Below are 20,775 nucleotides of genomic sequence, written 5' to 3'. Positions count from 1 at the left end.
AAGCATGAACTAATATGGTGACTAAGAACTTGAGAGAGACTCAGTGAGAAGCAGTTGGCAAACCTTTCAGAGATAGAGAAGAGTAGTAGAGGATCCCAGATACAGTGGGAGAAACGGCACCTTTCAGGGAGCCACACAGAGTGAAAGAGAATCCTAGAAAGACAATGCTTAAGTGGCATGCAATGAAGGTGAGATCAAAGGAGCATGACCATTAAAAGTAAACAAAGAGGAAGAGTAAAGAGAAAGAGAGACAGAGGTAGAGAGATAGACTTGGGGAGTTGATTAAAGGTTCACAGAAAGAACAATCAAAAATGAGAGACACAGGAAGAGATAAAGGGTAAAAGGCATGACTTTGTTCTGTGCATATAATGTGCAAACCTTCTGTTCTTCTGGCCTAAGCTGGCTCGTCCCTGCACTTCATTTTTCCATTTCAAGCACTGTTATCCTGTACTTTATATAAGCATCAGAATCTTTATCTTGAACAGGTCCTCGTTCTTCTGAAGATTCGGGCCCTGACTGCTTTGCCCAACTGCCCATGGCAAACTCAGGAGGCTCAACATTACAAATTTAAATCACCCATACAAGTACCTGATCATTTAGGCTATAAAGGACAGCATGCCAATTCCCGTAGGTAGCATTTCAACATGCTTGAGAAGTGAGCTGCTAATGATGTAGGTGGTGAGGGAGGGTTATTGAATAAGGTCTCCCTGTAGACATGCCCCCTATGAACGAAAGAATGCCCTCTTTGTTCCAGGAGTCCATGTAGCTATCTAAGCTATTTGCAGATTTCAGCTTCAAAATCCCTACATTGATGCCAGGAGACCGAAACCAGGGATATCATTCCTGTACTCACTGTACAGTAAACCCTGACTGTGGTGCTAAAACCTGGAGTCTGCAACCTGTGTCTCTCTTGTTATGTACTACAACTCCAATGATCCCTCACCATTGACCATGCATTCTAAGGCTAATGTGAATTGTAGTCCAAAACATCGGAAGAGGGAAAGGTTGCACATCCCTGATTTTAGTGTAGTGACAAGAAAGTCCCGCCTAATAGTATGGTATGTTTTTGAGAATTTCATGTATGCTGTCCCATTCTGAAAATGCTGCAGCTTGATAACATCAAGCAATGGCATGTTCTACTAAGCAGCGTCTGCAAATCTGCCAATGGGAGCCACTGTGCTTATTTCATCTTTTGATGCAACAGCTGCCACGTGCCCCAGAGAACAGCTTGCTATAATCATCTACTTGGCAGTTTTTAACTTTTAATGTTGCATTGTCCACTTCGTAAATTACATAGGACCAAAGACCTATCCATAAAATATGCTACAATCTATAATTGATAAACTTTCAATGTTGAATTGATTGTACATTCATGGAAATGTCTTGGCCACTCTCCACCCCCAATCTGTGAGCACAGCCACTGGTTAGGAGGAGCCCATTATGGAATGGATTGGCAACAAGGGGCGTTGCTAGGGGGGGGGCTAAGGGGGCTATAGCCCCTGATCTTTTGGTTGTAGCCCCGGATAGAATCTCAGGAGCTACAGCCAAAAGGTTAGCTAGCCCCCAGTCCCAACAGTTCCGACATCAGCTTAGCCCCGGGTCTTTTCCAGACCTAGCAACTCCCCTGTTGGCAACCATAGCAACCAATGTCTTTGGGGCACAGTCATGATTGCTTTCATGGGCCCCAATGAGACATCAAATTGGGGAAGGGGGAAAATCTATGGCACATGGCCCACAAGCGTCCAGCATTTGGGCTCATGTTAAAGGGACATTACGATATCATGGGAGAGGCTTAAAGCAAGGAGTGAATGCGCTGCTCTGCAGTAAGAGCAGTCCTATGCAGTGTACCTTTGCGATTGGAGCCCAGTTGCTGTCAGGTGTGAAATGCTTGGGAGGGGAGTTCAGCCTGAGACAAACACCATTTTTGAATAAGGTGGTGGATTGAGAAAGGGGTTACATCAAAAGGTGTACTGTACAGTAGATTGTTTCTGTTTCTGCTGCATGTTATATGCAATGCATACGAATATGCCCCCTGCATCCAATATGTACTAGAAAACAGAAGGCAGTAAATACAGAAAAAGGAATACATTGTAAACTAGTAACAACGAACATTCACAAACGTTTATATGCCAAAATCAGAGCATGTAAAAATGCAGTGGGTACATCATAATCACATAAACAAATTCCACAGATGTAAAATTAACAATTTGTTGAGCACATTAAAAGTAACGAGAGTTGAGCGAATCATACTCGGCGCTCAAATCTGTAACAGGTGCAACAGGCAGGTTTAACACCCCACTCCCATGGCTGCTACAGACAGCATTAAGTGTCTGAACACCCATGTGCTTGAAAGGACATCTACATCACACTCCTCGTTCACTCAAAGCATGTCTGTGATCAGGGCCATCATGTTATGGTGTGGATGGATCCCTTCCCGTTACGTGGATTGGAGCCATCTAGTGATGACATTGTAAGCACCATATAGAAACAGAATGTACAACCAGTATCAAGTATATACAGGGGCTAAACTAGAGTAAAACATCTGTGGACATTGTGGCCAATTCTCCCAATAATATATACCACATATCACTGGGTGGTATTGTAGGATGTCTCCGAGGTCACATTGAGGTTTAGGATCATGATTAGCAGGCATTTGTAATGAGCCCCCTGGTAATTTTAAACGTCAACCAACTCCTGTGAGTATTGTATCTCCCTAACCACAACATCTTAAATGCACCAAGGTACTCACTGCAGCACTCATCTGCGTTCTCTACCACTTTAGCACTTTTATGTGGCCTCTGGTAGTGTTACGTGCTACAACAACAAACTCAGAATGAGGCTGTCTGTTATTTTGCTCCTCTTACACTCACCAAACTCACTCTTCCTACTTTATTCCCCCTTTCCTCATTCAACAAAGTCAACTGGAGCAGAGAATTAGTTATAAAGCTTCAAGTACATTTTCCCTCACTATTACCAACTAGATGCCAACTTACCCCTCCATGACTATATGCTTCTCTCATGATTTCTTCTATTCTCTCCCCTCCAGCGCTCCCCCTTCTGCCTGTCTCACTGGTCCTTTCCCAATGTCCCCCAATTCTCACTGCTTTTTGTGCACTCTCCCTAAATGACATGTCTGCCTCTCCACTCTTCTCTACAGCACTTTTTCAATTATCCTTATTGCTTCTTGTCTACTCTCCCTCCCGGCCTCACCCCCCCACAATTCGCTAAGTCATCTCTCTGCCTGACATTGACCTACAATTTTGGGTTACGCAGGCTCAAATGTTTGGGCAATCGGGCATTGACCTATATGCCACCCAAGCCTCTGCCTAGTAAATACAGCTCCCACATTTACAGTGCAGCAATGCAAATTGGCGGACAGTAGAGTGTGGTAGAAGAGCTGCAGCCAGGCCTTAGAAAATCCTGGCAGATTAGGCATAGAGCGCCCTTAGGAGGTAAATGAGGGAATGAAACACAACCCTTCTGACTAAAAGGCAGTGGAAGCAGGCCTGGCTAGTGATTAGCTTCGCAATACATGTTAATGACTTGTCTCTCAGTCAGAAGCTGTGCCTTTGGGTGGGAGGTTTGTTTGTTTGTTTGTTTATTTGTAATGCTCGCCACACCCGAGGGTATCAGGGCGCAGAAGATACAAGAAGGCATTTAGCTTGGTTACATGTGGTATAAGTACAGATCATAGTATACCGACATAGTGAAAAGATATACAAGCATACAAGACAGAGACCTCTCTATATACAAGCATAGAATAAAAAGACAAGCAATTAGCATGTTGCTTGAGGTATAAGTACAAGCCATAATATACAGACATCGGGAGAGGGTACATACATAGGAGGATATACACATATATGATATAGCAGCAATGTACAGGGAGAAGTGTAATATGCAAAGCAGTTTAGGTTTATTTACATGTGGTGTATGGCTGGACCAGTTTACTTGAATTTAGAAAATGTTTGAGCCACTCTCAGGGGTGGTGGCAGGGAATTCCACAATTGTGCTGACTTAACAGGGAAACTGGTGCCCCCAATAGTAGAGAGTTTGAAACGTGGTACAAGTAGACAATTAGTGTTAGCTGTTCTAGTGGGTCTACTTGATGATTTTATGATGATTCTTTCTGTCAAGTAACATGGTGCCTTATTGTTTAGGCATTTGTGGATGAGAGATGCTATATTCAGTCAGATTTGATCGTAAGTGGATAGCCACTTGCGTTGTCTCCTGGTCTTAAAAATATGTTCTTTCTTAGTTATGCTGAGTGCCGCTCTGAGGGCATTGTTCAGAAGTATCTGTATTATCTTGATGATGTATTTGTTGGCTGCAATGTAGAGAGCATTACAATACTCCAATTTGGACAGGATGAGCGCTCTGGCAGAAGAAAAGGCACTGTTGTGATGGGCCTGTAGTTGGTCGGTGTAGTGGGGTCTAGTGTTTGTTTCTTGAGAAGAGGGGGTACCCACAACTCCTTAAGATTGCAAGGGATAGTACCTGACGAAAAGGCGGCGTTAATTGCTATCCAAAGGCACTGAAAGATGAACTTAGCTTAAACCCTCGCCTGGCGGAAGAAGCTTGCTCTTCTAATTAGAGTTTGCACACACACAGGAATGTGTCACATCTGGCAGTTCTTGTATATGTAATAATCATTTTGTGCATGCTCTCCTCTAATGCCAATGTGTTTGATGCACACAGAACTACATGCAAAACTCACAAAGACAGAGACTTCTCTATGGTTCCATGCCTGGGGGACGACTGGGTCCATACTGAACTATTTTGCGGCCAGAGCCTCATACTTTTCAGGGAGAAGCTGAAGACTTGCATCATCTCAGGGGGTCTTCCAGACGATGCTCATTGTTCACCATGGGGACCTCCATCTCCAAGGGCACAGTTTCGCTCTCTTTTCACTAATTCACAAACTTTCTTCTATTAGAAACGTTTAAGTTAATGTAGCATTTTTACTCACTGTAACTATGATCTGCTCTTCTGCATCTACGCACAACCACAATGTTGGGTTTGCTGTAGACAAAGCAATGGTTTTAAATGTACACATTTCTAAATGTATAATTCTAGCAGATGCAAGACCATTGTTAGGGCAGTTCAATAAAACCTGCTTATTACCATCATTTGTAAAGAAACTGACCAACACTAAGGGTAAAATGCTAAAAATTGTTTTCCCAAGAGTCTAATAACTTCATTTATTTATTTATTTATTCCAGGCCAACCTCCGATATTTAATCACCCCTACAACTCAATCATCCCCAGGAAATTGGATAGGAAGTTGCAGACAACGTATCCTCTTATGGGCCGCGGGTACTTTGGAAAACCCTACCTGGGAACGAACAGTTACAATTCCCCATTTTTCAATTCACAAAATGCTTTTCACACCATCCACTCGGAGAACAGCCCTGTCAAACCGAGGATTGTGACGGTGGTTAAACCTGGAAACTGCGCTGTCCGAAAGATTACGTTGCTCCTGAACCGACGGTCCGTGCAGACCTTCGAACAGTTGATTGCCGACATCTCTGAAGCCCTGGGCTTACCGCGATGGAAGAACGATCATGTTAGGAAGCTCTTCAGCCTCAAGGGCAAAGAAGTAGGAAGCATTTCTGATTTCTTTCGGGGAGATGACGTTTTTATTGCTGTGGGTCAGGAACAGCTCACCATGAAGAACATTGAAATGGTCATAGAGGACCTTTATCCTGATAGCCTCTGCAGGCACAGAACCATTAAGGGGCAATGGAGACCCACTGAAAAAGGCTTGGGTAAGCCGATGGACCAAACTTTGAAAGTTGACAGTGGCTTTGAGGAGGCAGAAATGTCAAAAACTTGCTGTGGTGCCAAATCTCCTCGAATAACCAGCAAACATGAGGAGAAAGCCCAGAGCAAGGTGCGGCACATGGAGGCTGTCAGGGTGAAGAAGTGGGACCGGGAAAAGTGGCACAGAGAGCAAGGAAGACCAGCTGGAAAATTAGGAGATGGCAAAAACACCCTTATTAAAGATAAAAATAGTAAAAGCAAAATGGCAGAGGGGAGTCTGAATGACACAGTCAGGTGTGAGCAGTGCCGAAAGGAGAGGCAGCTTAGACACAAGCTGCACAGCGAGAGACAGGTAGATGCTTTATTGGATGCCCCCCATTCTAAGATGGGGGACTGCCAGAGGTATCATTTGGAAAGAAAGACGCCCATAGAAAGTTGCAAAAAGAGCACAGGAAGTACAAGAGGAGGAGAAGAATTTGAATGGCATGGAAAAGACTGTGAAAGTCACCATCCTCACAATGATGGCCACCTCAAAGAACTAGAAAAACAGCAAGGCATGTCTGAAAAAATGGTGGACAATTCACTTCAGGAGAAGGAACCCCATGAACGACAAATTATGCAAATTAACACAGACACTGTTGAACCCCAGCAGAGTACCAAAATAGGAAGAGCTGAGCCTAGGAAGAGGGGTAGTTTCTGTAAAATGAGAGACATCTGTAAAATAGCAGAAGACGTTTGTCAGGTAGAAGCTGAAGGACAAACCAAAACATGCCCGAAGGACAACATACAGGACACACAAGTGAATGGATGGGACAGCAAGGCAGGTAAAGTGGAAAGTGATCTGGAGAGAACACAAGAGAAGGGGAGATTCACAGTCCCCTCAGAAGGAGGTGATCATCCTCCACGTAGTGTTACAGAGCCACCACTTTTGAAATGTCGACTTGATGTTGAGAACTTCTATGAGATTGGCAGGACTATTGGGGATGGGAATTTCGCCATTGTAAAAGAGTGCCGAGTGCGCAGTGTAAACGAGCAGTACGCCATGAAAATTATTGACAAATCCAAACTTAAAGGAAAAGAAGACATGATTGAGAATGAGATATCCATCATCAAGTGTCTTTCTCATCCTAACATCGTGAAATTGCTTGATGAGTATGAAACTGAGACCAAAATCTACTTGATCATGGAGTACGTGAAGGGCGGCGACCTATTTGATGCCATTATAGAAAGTGTTAGATTCACGGAACACGACGCGGCCCTCATGATTGCTGACCTGTGTCAGGCTCTTCTTTACATTCATCGCAAGAACATAGTCCACAGAGATCTCAAACCAGAAAACCTTTTGGTAAGTTGGGTTTTAGTTCCATTTTTATTTTCGCTTATGACATTATCTCTGCACTCTCTTTTAGCTGCCTTTTCTCTGAATCATTATGAAGTGTATTTGTTTGACAGCAGTAACAACCCAAAGACTCCCCTAACCATACAGTTACAATCCACTCCTGCTATATTCCCTGCATATGTGTTCTATTTTCTATTTTTGATATAAAGTGCCAGTTAGTGGCTCTACTTTTGTTTTGGCTATCAAACCGTCAAGGTAGACCATGGGCTAAAATTATCGAGGAATTTGGCCTGACCAAATTGAAAGGTAGTTGTCCAAGTGACTCAGAGAAGGCATATACGAGATCTGATGGGCGAGCAATGTCTACAATTGACTATGTATTTTCAAATAACATTAGCTTATTATTAACAGTTGACATGGCCATAGTTCATCGCCATGAGAGTGATCACTTTCCTTTATGTGTATTGTTAGCCCCGTTGAGAACAAAGTATGCCTAGCTATGTATGATAAGAATGGGCAGATTGCATTGAATGAAGCACAGAACCGAATTAAATGGCATGATAAAAATCTCACATTAGTAAACCAACAAGTAGTGAGTATTGTTCTGAGTTTTATTGAGCAATGTGGAGATAGTACTAACAGTCACAAAATAGTCAAGCTCTTTTCATCTATTATGGCATTAATAGGCATGAATAATGGCCCACCAAGGTCTTATACATCTGCACTTGAGCGCTCGAATAAAGAAATAGGCAATCGACAATACTGTGATAAGAACGTAACAGTAGCTAAGAAATTGCTTCGTAAATCGATTGCAACAGAGGCACCCAGTTGCAACTCAGGAATAACAGCTAAACATATTCAGACATGCAGAAATGTGTACCATAAATGGCTATGAAATTATAAAAAACTTCAGGAGCTTGATGGAAAACAATTGCGAATTTTGCTATACAGCACAATCATACAGCTATCTGGGAAGTAATGCGTTGGGCAAAAAAGAGAGAATTGAGCATCAATTGCATCTCTGAATGCCAATGAATAGATCACATAAAGTCCACCCTAGGCTCAAAGGTAGACTGTGATCAACCCTTTCCTTTTCCCAATGCAATATGGGATAATGAAACAAGTGTACTAGATATAGTCATAATAATTGAAAAGCTGAACAAGTCAAGAGCTTGTGGACCCGATGGGGTGTGCAATGCATTACGGAAACCCTCTACAGAATTATGGGCACAGGTACTACACATACTATTTAAAGAAATAGGATGTGGCAGTAAGATCCCAGCAACATGGCACATGGGTCACTTGCTCGCTGTATATAAAAAAGGGGCATGGGATAACCCAGTGAACTATCGAACTCTAGCAATGTTAGACATTTCATCAAAAATCTTTGCTAGAATATTGCTAGCTGAGTTAAATTTATGGATTAAAGCAAAGGACATACTTCCACCAAATCAGATAGGATTACGGCCTAAAGCTAACACAATGCACAACATTTTGATTCTGACCTTGGCTACTGAATACTCTTGGAAACAGCACAAACGCAATGTATATTGCACTTTTATTGACTTCAGTGCAGCATTCGATATTGTTGTCCAAAACAAATTATGGAGGAAACTTAGTGCATGGGGTATTACACAAAGACTTTTGAAAATGTTGATGTTGCTGTATGCAGATACCACAGTTCGCATTTGCCTAGATGGTAGGGGTAAACTGTCAACTTCCATGGATACTTGTCGAGGGGTCAAGCAGGGTTGCATTGTGGCAGAAACCCTGTCCAAATTGTACTTGCCGACATGTATGACCATTTTACGATTTCGTTGTGTAGCCCACTAAAAGTTGGAACCACAATGATAAGCTGGCTTGCATATGTGGATGACTTGCTGTTGTTAGATCTCACTGCAAGTGGCTTACTAAATCTGCTAAATGCCTTATCGGAATATGCAAATTTAGATGGCCTTAAAGTAAACATACAGAAAAGTAAAGTTATGGTGTTTAGTATGACTACAGCCTCAAAACACTATTCTTGGGAAATAGAACACACAAAATTGGAACAAGTTAAAGTCTATTCATATTTGGGTGTTATAATAGATGACAAGTTGAAGTGGGACAAACATTGGAACACCACTAAGGAAAATGTATGAAGTCTGTCAATGCCTTCATAGGCAAGAATGCTGGTATTTCCAAGTAAGCGATCCTGATGCTTTACTCAGCTAAAATATTGCCACTGTTGTTGTATGGATGTGAGATTTGGGGTCACCAATATTAGTTTCATCTAAAAAAATTTGAAGCCTGTCTCCTTAGGAAATTATTCAGGATTCCAAGGAATCTTACAATCAAGTATATATATTTAGAATTTGAATTAAAAGGGGTAGTTATAGAATGTGTGCGCAGAATGGTTATGTGTTTTGAAAATCTGATGTTCTTAGAGAATGATACCATCATAGTAACATACATGCAAGCCTATCGAAAAACTGAGAGATATACTACTTAGGGACAATTTAGAAAATCATTAATCAACACAAGAATTGGCCAGTTGGTTATGATGTTTTATCTAATAGAATATCGGAAAATAAGCTCAAATTCTTGTTTAAACAGAAAATGCTGCTGTATAGCAAAGAGTTCCATTTGGTTGAATTAGCAACCTAGAGGAACAGCGGGAGTTAATGTCAATAATGGCTGACATGAACAACCAGGCCCCTACACATAATAGCATATCAGAGCTCTCATATTTTCAGAAATTACCTATTCATGAAATACAATATTTGTGAAACGTTGGAAGTTGTAGGAGTAAGACTGGGGCGACCACGCACAGAAAGATTGTGTCGCCTATGTGGGTGTAATATGGTGGAGACATTAGAACACTTGCTTGTTTATTGTGAACGTTTAATCAATGTACGCCTATCATTTCTAAAATCCTATGACAATACGATTGATATTAATGAAACGTCTGTAATATGGCCACATTTTATGAAAAAAGATGATGTTCATTTTATGTATTTTATGGTGACATTTTTATCTGAAAATACTGATGATTTTTAACGTTTTGTCTTAATGAACTATCCATAAAAGCATCTTATAGATTTTGTAAGGTTTTAACTTTCGTATGAGGTCTTATCAATGGCCAATGTGATATGAAAACTGTATAGTTACTATCACCGAATTAGGTCTATATGGTCTGACTGATTTTAAATTGGAAATGTATTGTTATGCGTAAAGGTATGTATGTAGTTTGTGGGTTGTATATGTAAAGCCGTTGGCTATGAAATGAAAATGTTGATATATCGTTGATTGAGGAATTTATGTGTCATTGACTGAGTGATTGATTCATCTAATGGAGCAAGAAGGCATAGGATCAGGGAATATTCGTCAAGTTACACATGTTGGCAAATAGAGGTGGAGCCTAAGGAAAGGACAGCACAGTCCAAATTCAGGCTTGCTAAAAGTGTTGATTCCACCATGGCCCAAAGTTAATTTGTTCTCTGGAATGACGGTGAATCTACTCTGTGGCCCACTCTTATTGCTACTGCGCTTTGCAATTTACACCAGACCTTAGAGTGAGCTTTAGCCCTCTTGCAGACCTAACATTTACTTGAATGTATCGTCAGTTAACAAGCTTCTCTAGGAAGCATAGTATGCTTTCTGGTTATCTAGTGCATCTTGTCTTAGGTCCCAGATTGGTTCAATGCATTTTGCTATTGTGATTGGTGGAGCCGTTAGTTGCAGCATGCATGTCTAGACCAAAGAAGCAAGTTTGGGTTCCACAATACGAATTGAGATGAATGTATCCAGCATTGTAGGGGGTAGCGGGTTATGTGCTGGACTCATGGAAGGACGTCTCTGTACTGGCCTGTGTTGCAATTGAGCACCTGAAAGCTTTTCCATCAAAGAAAGATTCAGCTCACAAATATGTTTCACACTTTTAGTGAGTTTGATTAGTTGTGCGAGTTTTTGAAGGACAATTGTTGTTATTTAATATTTACGTGTGCAAAACGTACATGTTTGCATACATGATTCCTTTATGTCCTTCATTGCACACTAATTTAAATAAATCCGAATTTGAACACTTTTCGAAAAATAGAGTTTTCCGTGTCTTTTGTGATTGGTTAACTTGTAGTAAAGATGATATTTTACATTCCAATATGGCCTCCAAATCAACAATTCTTGACATTTACCTTAATGTTTTTGTATGGCATGTTTGTTTGGCATATGTGTATCCCCCGGTGCAATTAAAAAATTGCATTCTTCCAGCCTCCCCCCTGAGAAATGGCAGGGGTCATGAGTTTGGTCGACCAGCTGCAATATAGCGCTGATGGGTTTGTGGGGTGCCTCCACCCGACATTTCTGTGGCACATCTATGTTTGGAACGCTATAGATTAAGCATGAACATTTTTTTGCAAACATTTGGCTTGGCAATTCATCGTGTACGTACCATTGAATGTAACAAAGCATGTCCAGCAAAAGGGGTGTTGTCCAGCATTCAGGGGGAATCAGTGTATGCTGGACATACAAATATTCCAGATGATATAATGGACTGGTTAATGAGATGCATGAAGGTTACTTGAAGTCTAGTTAGTTGACTATGGGCCTCAGTCTGAGTTGGGCGGTATCCCGGTGGTAATTGCGCCGGGATACCGCCCAACACTATGGCCCCCATTACAACCCTGGCGTTAAGGGGTTAACGGCGCCGCAAAAGGTGGCGGCGCCGTTAACCCCTTAACGCCTGATTACGAGGTCCCTTTGCAGGTTGGCTATTTTAACGCCTGCTTTTTGCTGCGCTAATAGTGCAGAAAATGGGTGGAAAGGGGAGAATTTTAACTCCAGCAAAAAGCTGGAGGTAAAACTCCCACTTTCTGCCCAACTCGAGATTGGGCGGAGCGGTAAATGCGTTACTGCTGCATTTTATCGCTCTGCCCACCTCAGGATGAGTCCCTATGTCAGTTCCAAAATGGAATATGCTGTAAAACACAATTGTAGAATGATGGCATGGTATTGGTAGCAAGAACATTCCCTGTGAGGTGCTGAAGGGACAAGATAGAAAAGACAAACATATTCTCATGGAAAACAATGTTCTTGAACCTCAAAGACCCCACGCAGGCAGTCTGCCTTTCTACAAAAACTATAAACGACTGCAATCAGTCACACCCAAACTAACATGCCTTTCTGGATTGTTTTTTGTAAAAACATTTCTTTAGCATTGCATCACTTACATTGATTAAGAAAGCAATCATAAACCTGATTAAGCATCCCCAGATTGTGTCTGTGTTCCCATTATTTACAAACGTAGTCACTAACCTATCCCCTCAGTTTTTCCTTTCCTTCCCCTTATTGTTAATGAAAAGACCAGGGCCAGTCTTGCCTTGCTAGTGCTGGGCTCAACGTTGGCCGTAGTGTATCATATAACCCATACCTATTTTCAGACATCTGCCTTTAAGTGTACGCATCATTAAGTACTTGAGCTCCCATGTTCTTCTCTGTATGGGACTGGAAAGGTTTCCTTTTAAAACCACCACTGATAGATCCTGAAATGTGTGCCGGTCCGGTGTAAAATATAGACTCACTGGCGTTTCTATTTTGTCGCTCAAAATGGAGTAACTTTGTAGATTCATCATTTCATGCAGCTCCTGGCAGGTCCCACCTACATACTTTCCTTGGAGGCATTTCTTGCTTTGGATGAGGTAGTCAACAATGCATGATATGCGATTGTATGACCCAAGTCTCTATATGGTCTGGCTCTGTGGGGTTGTTATAGTAGATAAGGTAGAGATATATGGGGGAATGTTTTGCACCGCTTAACATTAGATCGGTGTGTTCCAGGTCTCATTGTTCTTAATCTAGTAGACAATGACACCTGGCCAGAGACCATGGTCGGTTTTTTGTTTACTTGTAAGTAATTAGAGGATATTCTTTGACAATGTCTCTCAACATCATATATCTGCTAAATGTTGGTGTAGCTCCTTCTCAATCCTATTCTTTTGTGTTAGTGCTGGATGATAGGTGAGAACCAAGGGTATTATTTCTCTATTTCGGTCAGATAGCACAGCGAGTAGAGCGCTGGCTGTGACATCCCTGCAGAGCCTGTCGACGCAGGTTTGAATCCCGGCAGGGCTAAACTGAGCCTTTCATCCTTCCAAGGTCGATAAGTGAGCACCACACACTGTGGGTAAATAAGCAGCGTTCAGATGCCTGAGGGTTCGTAGCGCTATATAAGTGCTAAATTATTATTATTAAAATTATTATTTCCAATGTTTCTGTATTGTAGCAGGTTGTCCCTGGGTATTTTCAATGCATGATCAAATTCCGTGTCAATTCATTTGCAAGAATGATGTAGGGAGTCTGTCAAGTTCATTGTCCCTTGCCTTCCTGCGCTCGTATTGGATTGCCAGGCTTTAGATAGCAGGTCGTTTTGTGTGGTTTGGATGGAGGTATTTGTTCCTGTTTGTGGGTTTCTTGGACACAGCGGTTTCTATGTGGCCATTCCTTCCAACAGATACTTTAATCTGGGAAATGTGTGCTTAACTTGGAATTTTCAATGATGAACTTGATGCATTGGGGGAAGTCATTTAGTGATTCATGGAATTGTTTAAAAAAATCTTTGCCTTTCGTTCAACCCATGAAGTTGTCAGCAATGTATTACAGGTATTTTAGTGTTTTGTTTTGGATTGTTGTTGAAACAGCTCTTATTTGCGGTCAGCCATGAAGAGGATGCCATATGTGCCCTTTTAGTGCCCATGGCCATTCTAGTCTTTTGAAGGAAATGTCTTCTAATAAACAAAAATTATGGTGTGGGAGTATGACTTTCGTGGGGCTGTTGTTGCAATGTATTTCTTACTTTTCATGTTTTGCAGAACTCTCTGGCATGCATAGATTCAATCTTCATGTCGAATGCTGGAATCATGTGAAGTGACATTCAACGTGGCCAGGAGTGCATCCAGGGGCACATAGCTTACCTCTTGAATCTTCCTGAGGAAGTGTGTTGTGTTCTGTATAAAGCTTTTCTGTGTACATCACCAGAGGTTTTAGGATGTATTCAATATATCTACATATGGCTTTGGTTAATGTGTTTCACCTGAGATTATCGGGCATCCAGAATTTACTGGTTTGTCGATCTTTGGGAGCATAAAAAAACATCCAGGAATCAGATTGTTTGGTATCAGATGTCGCAGGTGCTCCTCAATATTGCTTGACCTGGATTTCTCCAGAGTTTTTTGTTCTCCATGGTGGGGTCATTAATAAGTTCTGATCATATTTTGTGTCAAGGAGTTGTCTCTACACGTTCCTTTTGTATTTCTGTGTATCCATGACCACAACAGCACCACCTTTATCTGTTGGTCATATTATGATTTCTTTGTTTGTTTGGCATCTTCTTTTGGCCCTTGTCTCTTGTGGGTAAGGTTATGTTAAGTCAGCTATTATTTGTGGAGTATGTCAGGTCTCAGAGGTTTTCTTCGATAAATGGTGAAGTTCAATTTGTGAACAATAATTCCCCTTTTAGTAACTAATAAAGTTGTGTTCAATAGGTGTTCGCTATATTATATAGCCTCCAGGGAAGCCCACTCAGCAAGTACCATGGATTTAGCATCTACTTCAAACTACCAACTCACCAATTATGACATTTGCTCTCTAATTCATTGGCCATATTTTTCTATTTCCATTCCCCATATGGAATGCTATAAGAGTCTTCATTGGTTGTTTTGTACTGTAAATATAAATCCTTTTAACTTATCGTTGTTCTGGGTAGTCTATCCCTTGAGTAGTACACTCTCTAGAACTATTTAAGTGGAATGAGCCGGAGTTGAGAGCTCACCTGCATTTCCTCTGGTATTGCAGCATACCTTGCCAATCAACCTCTGAGAGGTCTGTGACATCTTGTTTGACTTTCAACTTCAGTTCCCTCACTGATGTCACTGAAGGACCTCTGGAGTGTAGATCATCTTGGATCAGTTTCTCCAGAAGTAGATCCAAAAACTAAAATTCCTTTTTTCGTCAGTCCTACCGGCCTACTATTGCACCACATAGATCTCCCTTTTGTGCAAGCCCTGCAAGGAGCTTTGTTGCTGGCAGTAGACGCTTGACCTGTTCCTTTAGCAATGTGACTGTCTCTTGCTTGTCAGCCATGCCCTGGTCAGCCTCTGTGACTCTAGTGGTTGCCTAGATCTGGTCTTCACCAACTACCCCAATTTTATTTTCAAGTGCCAACCTAGACACCTTGACTGATTTAAGGACATCAGCTAAACAGGATTCTATTTGCCTGTTCATGCCATCTTCAACAGTAGTCTTGCGGGACCAACCGTATGCTCTCAGCAGTTTCTCTTCCTCTGCTGTCATATCAAATGTGCCCACTGTACTATGCTGCCCTTTGATGGCCAATGTTCTGATTATGTGCTCTTCTAATGCCATGCAAGGCACACATTTGGGTTTATTTGTTGCATATATTCAATATTGGGGTGTCATTTCAAACACAAATGATTTACCTAGGAAGCATTACAGGTAGATTAGGATATCCTTGGGGTGGGCGACATTAGAAAAGATTGAGGATTTGTGAGTGAAAGTAACTGATTGATGAGAGTTAGGATAATGGAACATAAGCCAGGGACAAAGAATAGATAACGGACATAAATAACAAAAGCAATACAGGCCTACTACCATGCCATATATTAATATGCATTTGTTTAGTTTATACATTTGTATCACGCACCAGTGGCCCAAGGGCATAAGGGCGCACAAAAAACAAACATATGGACAAGGCATAACTGAGGCGACCACCCGCCAGTAACAACCAAACTGTCTGCAGATACACATTATCCGAACATGAATGTCTACAAGCACTGTTTGAACAGTTCTTTGAATTTGATCTTCCTGAGATCTGGTGGGATCGATTTCCAAGCAATATGAGCTGCTGTAAAAAACGCACCTTTGCTGACAATGGTCAGCTTAGTCCTGGGCACCACAAGGAGATTGGTTTTGTTAAATCTCAAGGACCTAATCTCAGATTTCTTCTCAGACTTTCAGAAAGATGAAAGGGGCAGTTGTAAGTGATAGATTGTAGGCAAAAAGAAATGCTCGTCTCTATTGGCAGCCAATGCAGCTTGTTTATGGCTTTGGACACATGCGCTCTTCTGTTAAGACCTACCACAGCTCTGACCACTTAACTTTCTGTTTGGTCGAGACTGCAGCCAACCAGCTGTATGTGTTGATATGCTGGGTCTAGCTTCAGAATTCTGCTTGGGGAGCCCACTACCATTAATTTGGTCTTTCCATCATTTAGTGCCAATCCATTCTGTATCATCCATGTCTGAATCACTTTGTATGCCTCGTTAATCTTGAGGGCATCGTCAGTGCATGCTCCGGAGAGGGGAATTACGCATTGGGTAAGTTAGTAGTTAGTAAAACGAATTCCCCACTCTTAAGCAGATTGAATAGAGAGACAGTAAAGATATTATACAAGGGTAGAGAGAGACATGCCCCCTGTGGAACCCCGTAGAGTAAGCATTCTAGGTCGGCCTCCATATCCCCGATGCAGACTCTCACTCTCATCCAGAAAGGATTTAACCCATGCTGCAGCTTCACATGAAGCTGTCGATCAAAAGGGGATGATCGACCAAGTACAGCTAGGCCATTATGTGAGGTCTAGCTAGGAGGGCTGCAGTGAGTTGTGTGGAGTAGGAGGAGGTGGGAGAGTCTCTTTCATTGACCAGTAAGTGGCAATTGAGTGTTCTTGAACCATTAACCAGATCAGGTGGCTTTAATATTTTGGGGGAGGGCATTGAAGTGAAAGGAGGCAAGCATGGATGAGTGGAGGCGGGATGAGGTGCAGGGAGATATGGGGCAGAAAGGTCATGAAGGTTGTAGGGTTGTTGGGCATCAAGAGCAGGTACAGATGTGTAGTCAAGAAGTAGGAATTTAAACAGAGCAGTTTTGCATGGGCAGCCATCCTGAACTGGCTTATTTCTGAGTTTCCAGTCTTTTAAAAAGAGACTTAAGACTTTTCTTCTCCACTGATAATGTTTTCTTGGCCTGGTTCGGATTCAACTATGGCATGATTCTACATTTCCTTTGATGACTTCTACCATTTCTGTGCTTTGGTGCCTTACATTTTTTTTTAATCAGTTCCAGTATGGTGTAAGTGGGTGTTTGAGTTAGGTTATAGAAGGTGTGTGCAACAAAGGTGAGGACTTTGGGCAGAGTAGAGAAAGAGACCAAGGCGTAGGCTCGAACAATGATCGAACAATGATCGAGATTCACTGTTGACATTTTTGACTGGAGGGTTGTACATATTTTTCACAAATTATGGCCAGCGACCGAGCAGAGCGAAGTAGCAAGGCCATTCAAGGGTGGCTCTGGGGGTTCTACCACTCAGAATTTCTTTTAAATAGTTGGTAAAATGTTGCATGGTGACCAACAGTACACAGAAGCTTTTTAAAACACAGGAATAAAAATGGGTGAATTGGACAGTAGAAGCGCTTGGGATAGCTGCACACTAGTGAAAAGTAGAGATTTTAACTCCTGAGTCTCTTAACAAATAAATAAGTTAGGTACACTTTCCAGGTTTTGCACTTATACTTACAATTTTCGATAATGATTTACAAAAAAGGTTAACCATTGATATAGATGTATTAATTGCTTGACTGTACTCTTGCCAACACGTTTCAAGGCATTACTCTATGCAGTCTAATGACATAATTCAGTTTGTTTAGTAATCAATGAAATTGCAACATACATTCATAAAATATCAGTATAATCAATTGTTCATACGTTATCATTACCATTCCAATTTGGAAAATTTGTATTGATTCAGAAGATGTCGGAGAACAGAAGCCATCACTATGCCTCATGCTAGGTGAATCATAATGATACGTTTCGAATTGAAATCAAAACGAACATCTTTTCACTGAACCAGAAGGCAAGGGGGTGGTGCACTTGCATCCTAAAAGAGTAGCCACCACTGATAAAAGCAGAGTTGGGAAGATTTGCCGGGTGGCATGGGAGATATGGTGAGGTTTCCAAATGTCAAGACGGTTAATTCTCACAGCCCTAGCAGCAGCCATAGTGAACTGTTGGAGTCTAAGGTTACTGTCAAAGAGGACTCTGAGGCTGAAGACCTTGGTTGAAGGAGTGAGAATTTCTGACAGAAAGGAGAGGAAAATCGTTTTGCATTGGAGACAGGTAGACCTTTTATTTCGATTTGGAGGAGTTAAGCATCAAGAAGAGCATAGCTATTCATTGAGAGATAGCTGTGAGACAGCTGGTGATGTGTTAAGAAATGCCAAGGGTGAAGGAGTAACAGCGGAAGAAGATCTGCATGTCTTGGCCAAAATGGTAATGATGAATGCCAAAGGATGAGATGAGTTTGGCAAAGGAGGGGTGTAGAGCATAAAGAGGCACAGGCATACTTTTAGGGGGGGCATGGGTGTTTTACCCCTCCACTTTTCACGGCACACCATTTTGTCCTCTTCATTTGGCAGGGGCCCCTTTCCTTTAGATTTCATGTCCCCAGTACATTTTCAGTAAAGTTACTCCCCTGTGAAGAGGAGTGGGCCGATGATACATTCTTGGGGTCATTCCACTGGAATAAGTATGGAGGAGGAAGTGCTTGAGTGCAGTGATATAGAAAAGGAGTGGTTATAGAGATAAGAGGCCACTCAGTCAAGTGCAGTTTCTTTGAAGCCGAAGGGAGGGTTTGAATGAGGGACGGATTAGCGATGGCATTGGAGGCTGTGGAGAGATCAAGTAGGATTATAATTAAAGAGGAATGAGAGTGATGGGTAGAGGTTAGAAAGTTGGAGACATGGGTGGGACTAGATTTGGTGGAGTGCTTGCTCTGGAAATCTGATTGGACGGACCACAGAGTAAGTATTCCTCGAGGTAGTTAACAATACAGTTAAAGACAGACTGGACAACCACCCTAGAGAAGGAAAGGAAAGGGGAGAAGTGACACCTAGAAAGAGAGGCAGATAATGAGAGAGACCAGAGAAAGTGACAGCCAGGAGCCAGCTGAGGGCTATATCTCAGACACTGGCTAAAGCAAACGGCTGCAGAGGAGGAGAGACATGAGAGCGCCTGCTGAGATCTACACCATGGACCCTGCCAGCAACATGAACCAGATCAGGAGAGACAGTCAAGAGCCTGCTGAGGGCTAGATCTCTGACTTCAGCTAAGTCGAGAAACAGAGGAGGAGAGAAAGCCGAGAGCTTTCTCAGGGCTACATCACAGACACTAGTAGAATCCAGAAACTGGCAAGGAAAGAAGCCAAAGATTCCACTGACACCGGAGACCAGATGTTGAGAGAGAGCAAAACAGACCTTGGACCATGAGGGCAGCCTATGGCTGTAGGGTTATAAGAACATAGCCTGACAAAGAAGGAGGGACATACTTGCTAGTAGGAGTCTGTAAAAGGTGTTGCCAACAGCACAGATGGGTGATACATAGCTAAAGAGTAATAATATCTGAGCCTTACATGTGACCTATGCCAATGGGGAAAGGTAGAGAAGGACCTGCTGTTAGATGAAGTCAAGAATCATGCGGAGCACTATAACCCCATGAATGTGAGCCAAGAAGTGTGCTAGGCGTTATAAGTTTGAGGCAAGGAGAGTACTGTTTATTTTATCCCTGAGACTATTTGATAGTTAGGGGATGTTGGGAAGACCAACATTCCCATAGACAGGTCCCTGCAACACATTGAGTTACTCCATCCTGATACCGTAGGTATTTGTACTCTTTATGGTTTCCTTCTTAATTCCCCAAGCCCTATAGGAGTCAACCTAAACAAACACATTGTATTGAATTAAAGTGTTAAACTTTATTATAGACTCATGTGTGTTCTGTCAGACCTTGTTAGGGAGAATTCTCATAAATGTGCAAATTCCTCTCTACCTTAGATACCCCAAGCTCTTTTGCTGAACTTTGGGACTTGGTCTAACCAACTCCATAGGCATCATCTTTTCATTTGTGTCACACAGCACCCTCAGAGCAGTGACACAGGGAAACCTTTTCAGGCTTTCCCAAGGTTTAAATAGCTTCTCTGGGATAAACTACTGTTTAAACTACTGTTTAAGTAAAGTGAAGTTGACTTCACTAGTCTTTTTAAAATTACTAGACCCAGCACACCCTATCTTCCTATAGAGTGCTGGAGGGGTTACTTAGTATTCCCTGTGTCTAGATACTCATGTAGCAGTCAAATGCTACCCTTTCCTCCCAGAATGGCTGGTGGCAGTGGTTTTACAACAAACTACCATGATTTTTCTGACCGCAAGCGCCGGTAGCGTTCAAAATGGCATCTGAGCCCCCTTTGTTTAAACAGGTCCCGGTCTTCCTTTTTCGCCATTTCTTTGTGGAAAGGTCCTTCTAGAGTTTTGCTATGCGTGCCAAACCAGGTTTGGCCTCTTTGTTCATTCGCCTTTGGCGGGCTTCAGGACTGAAGACCGCCTCTGGTGCCTGAGTGTCTGGGGTGGGCAGGAAGTGAGGGAGGTGCCCGTAACTCCCTCTGATTAGTTTCCTAGGAGACCCAAATGCACTCTGTGGTGATTGGCTGGCTGACTGTCCGTCACAGACAGCCATCCTGCTGGGTGAGTAACAGTTAGGCTGGAAAGAATGGGAGAGAACTGAATAAAAGGTGAGTCTCTTGCCTTTGAAGATAGGGTCCACCACTGGACAAAGGAACCGAAGAAGAGCTCGAAGAG

At 42.2% G+C, this 20,775-nt stretch overlaps 1 protein-coding gene across 2 annotated transcripts in view; it reads left to right on the top strand.

Moving 5' to 3' along the window:
* Positions 1-20,775, top strand: part of DCLK3 (doublecortin like kinase 3) — a 312,584-nt gene that overhangs the window by 82,887 nt on the left and 208,922 nt on the right. For both annotated transcript variants that reach the window (XM_069613197.1, XM_069613196.1), the window contains exon 2: positions 5,220-7,105. In XM_069613197.1, coding sequence (XP_069469298.1) covers positions 5,220-7,105 — 1,886 coding nt within the window. The remainder of the gene's footprint in view (positions 1-5,219; positions 7,106-20,775) is intronic.

Source organism: Ambystoma mexicanum, chromosome 5p (assembly GCF_040938575.1).
Source record: "Ambystoma mexicanum isolate Mex_15411 chromosome 5p, UKY_AmexF1_1, whole genome shotgun sequence".
Classification (NCBI taxonomy): Eukaryota; Metazoa; Chordata; class Amphibia; order Caudata; family Ambystomatidae; genus Ambystoma; species Ambystoma mexicanum.
Note: the sequence above shows the minus strand (reverse complement) of the source record. Positions and strands in the feature narration are given on the sequence as shown.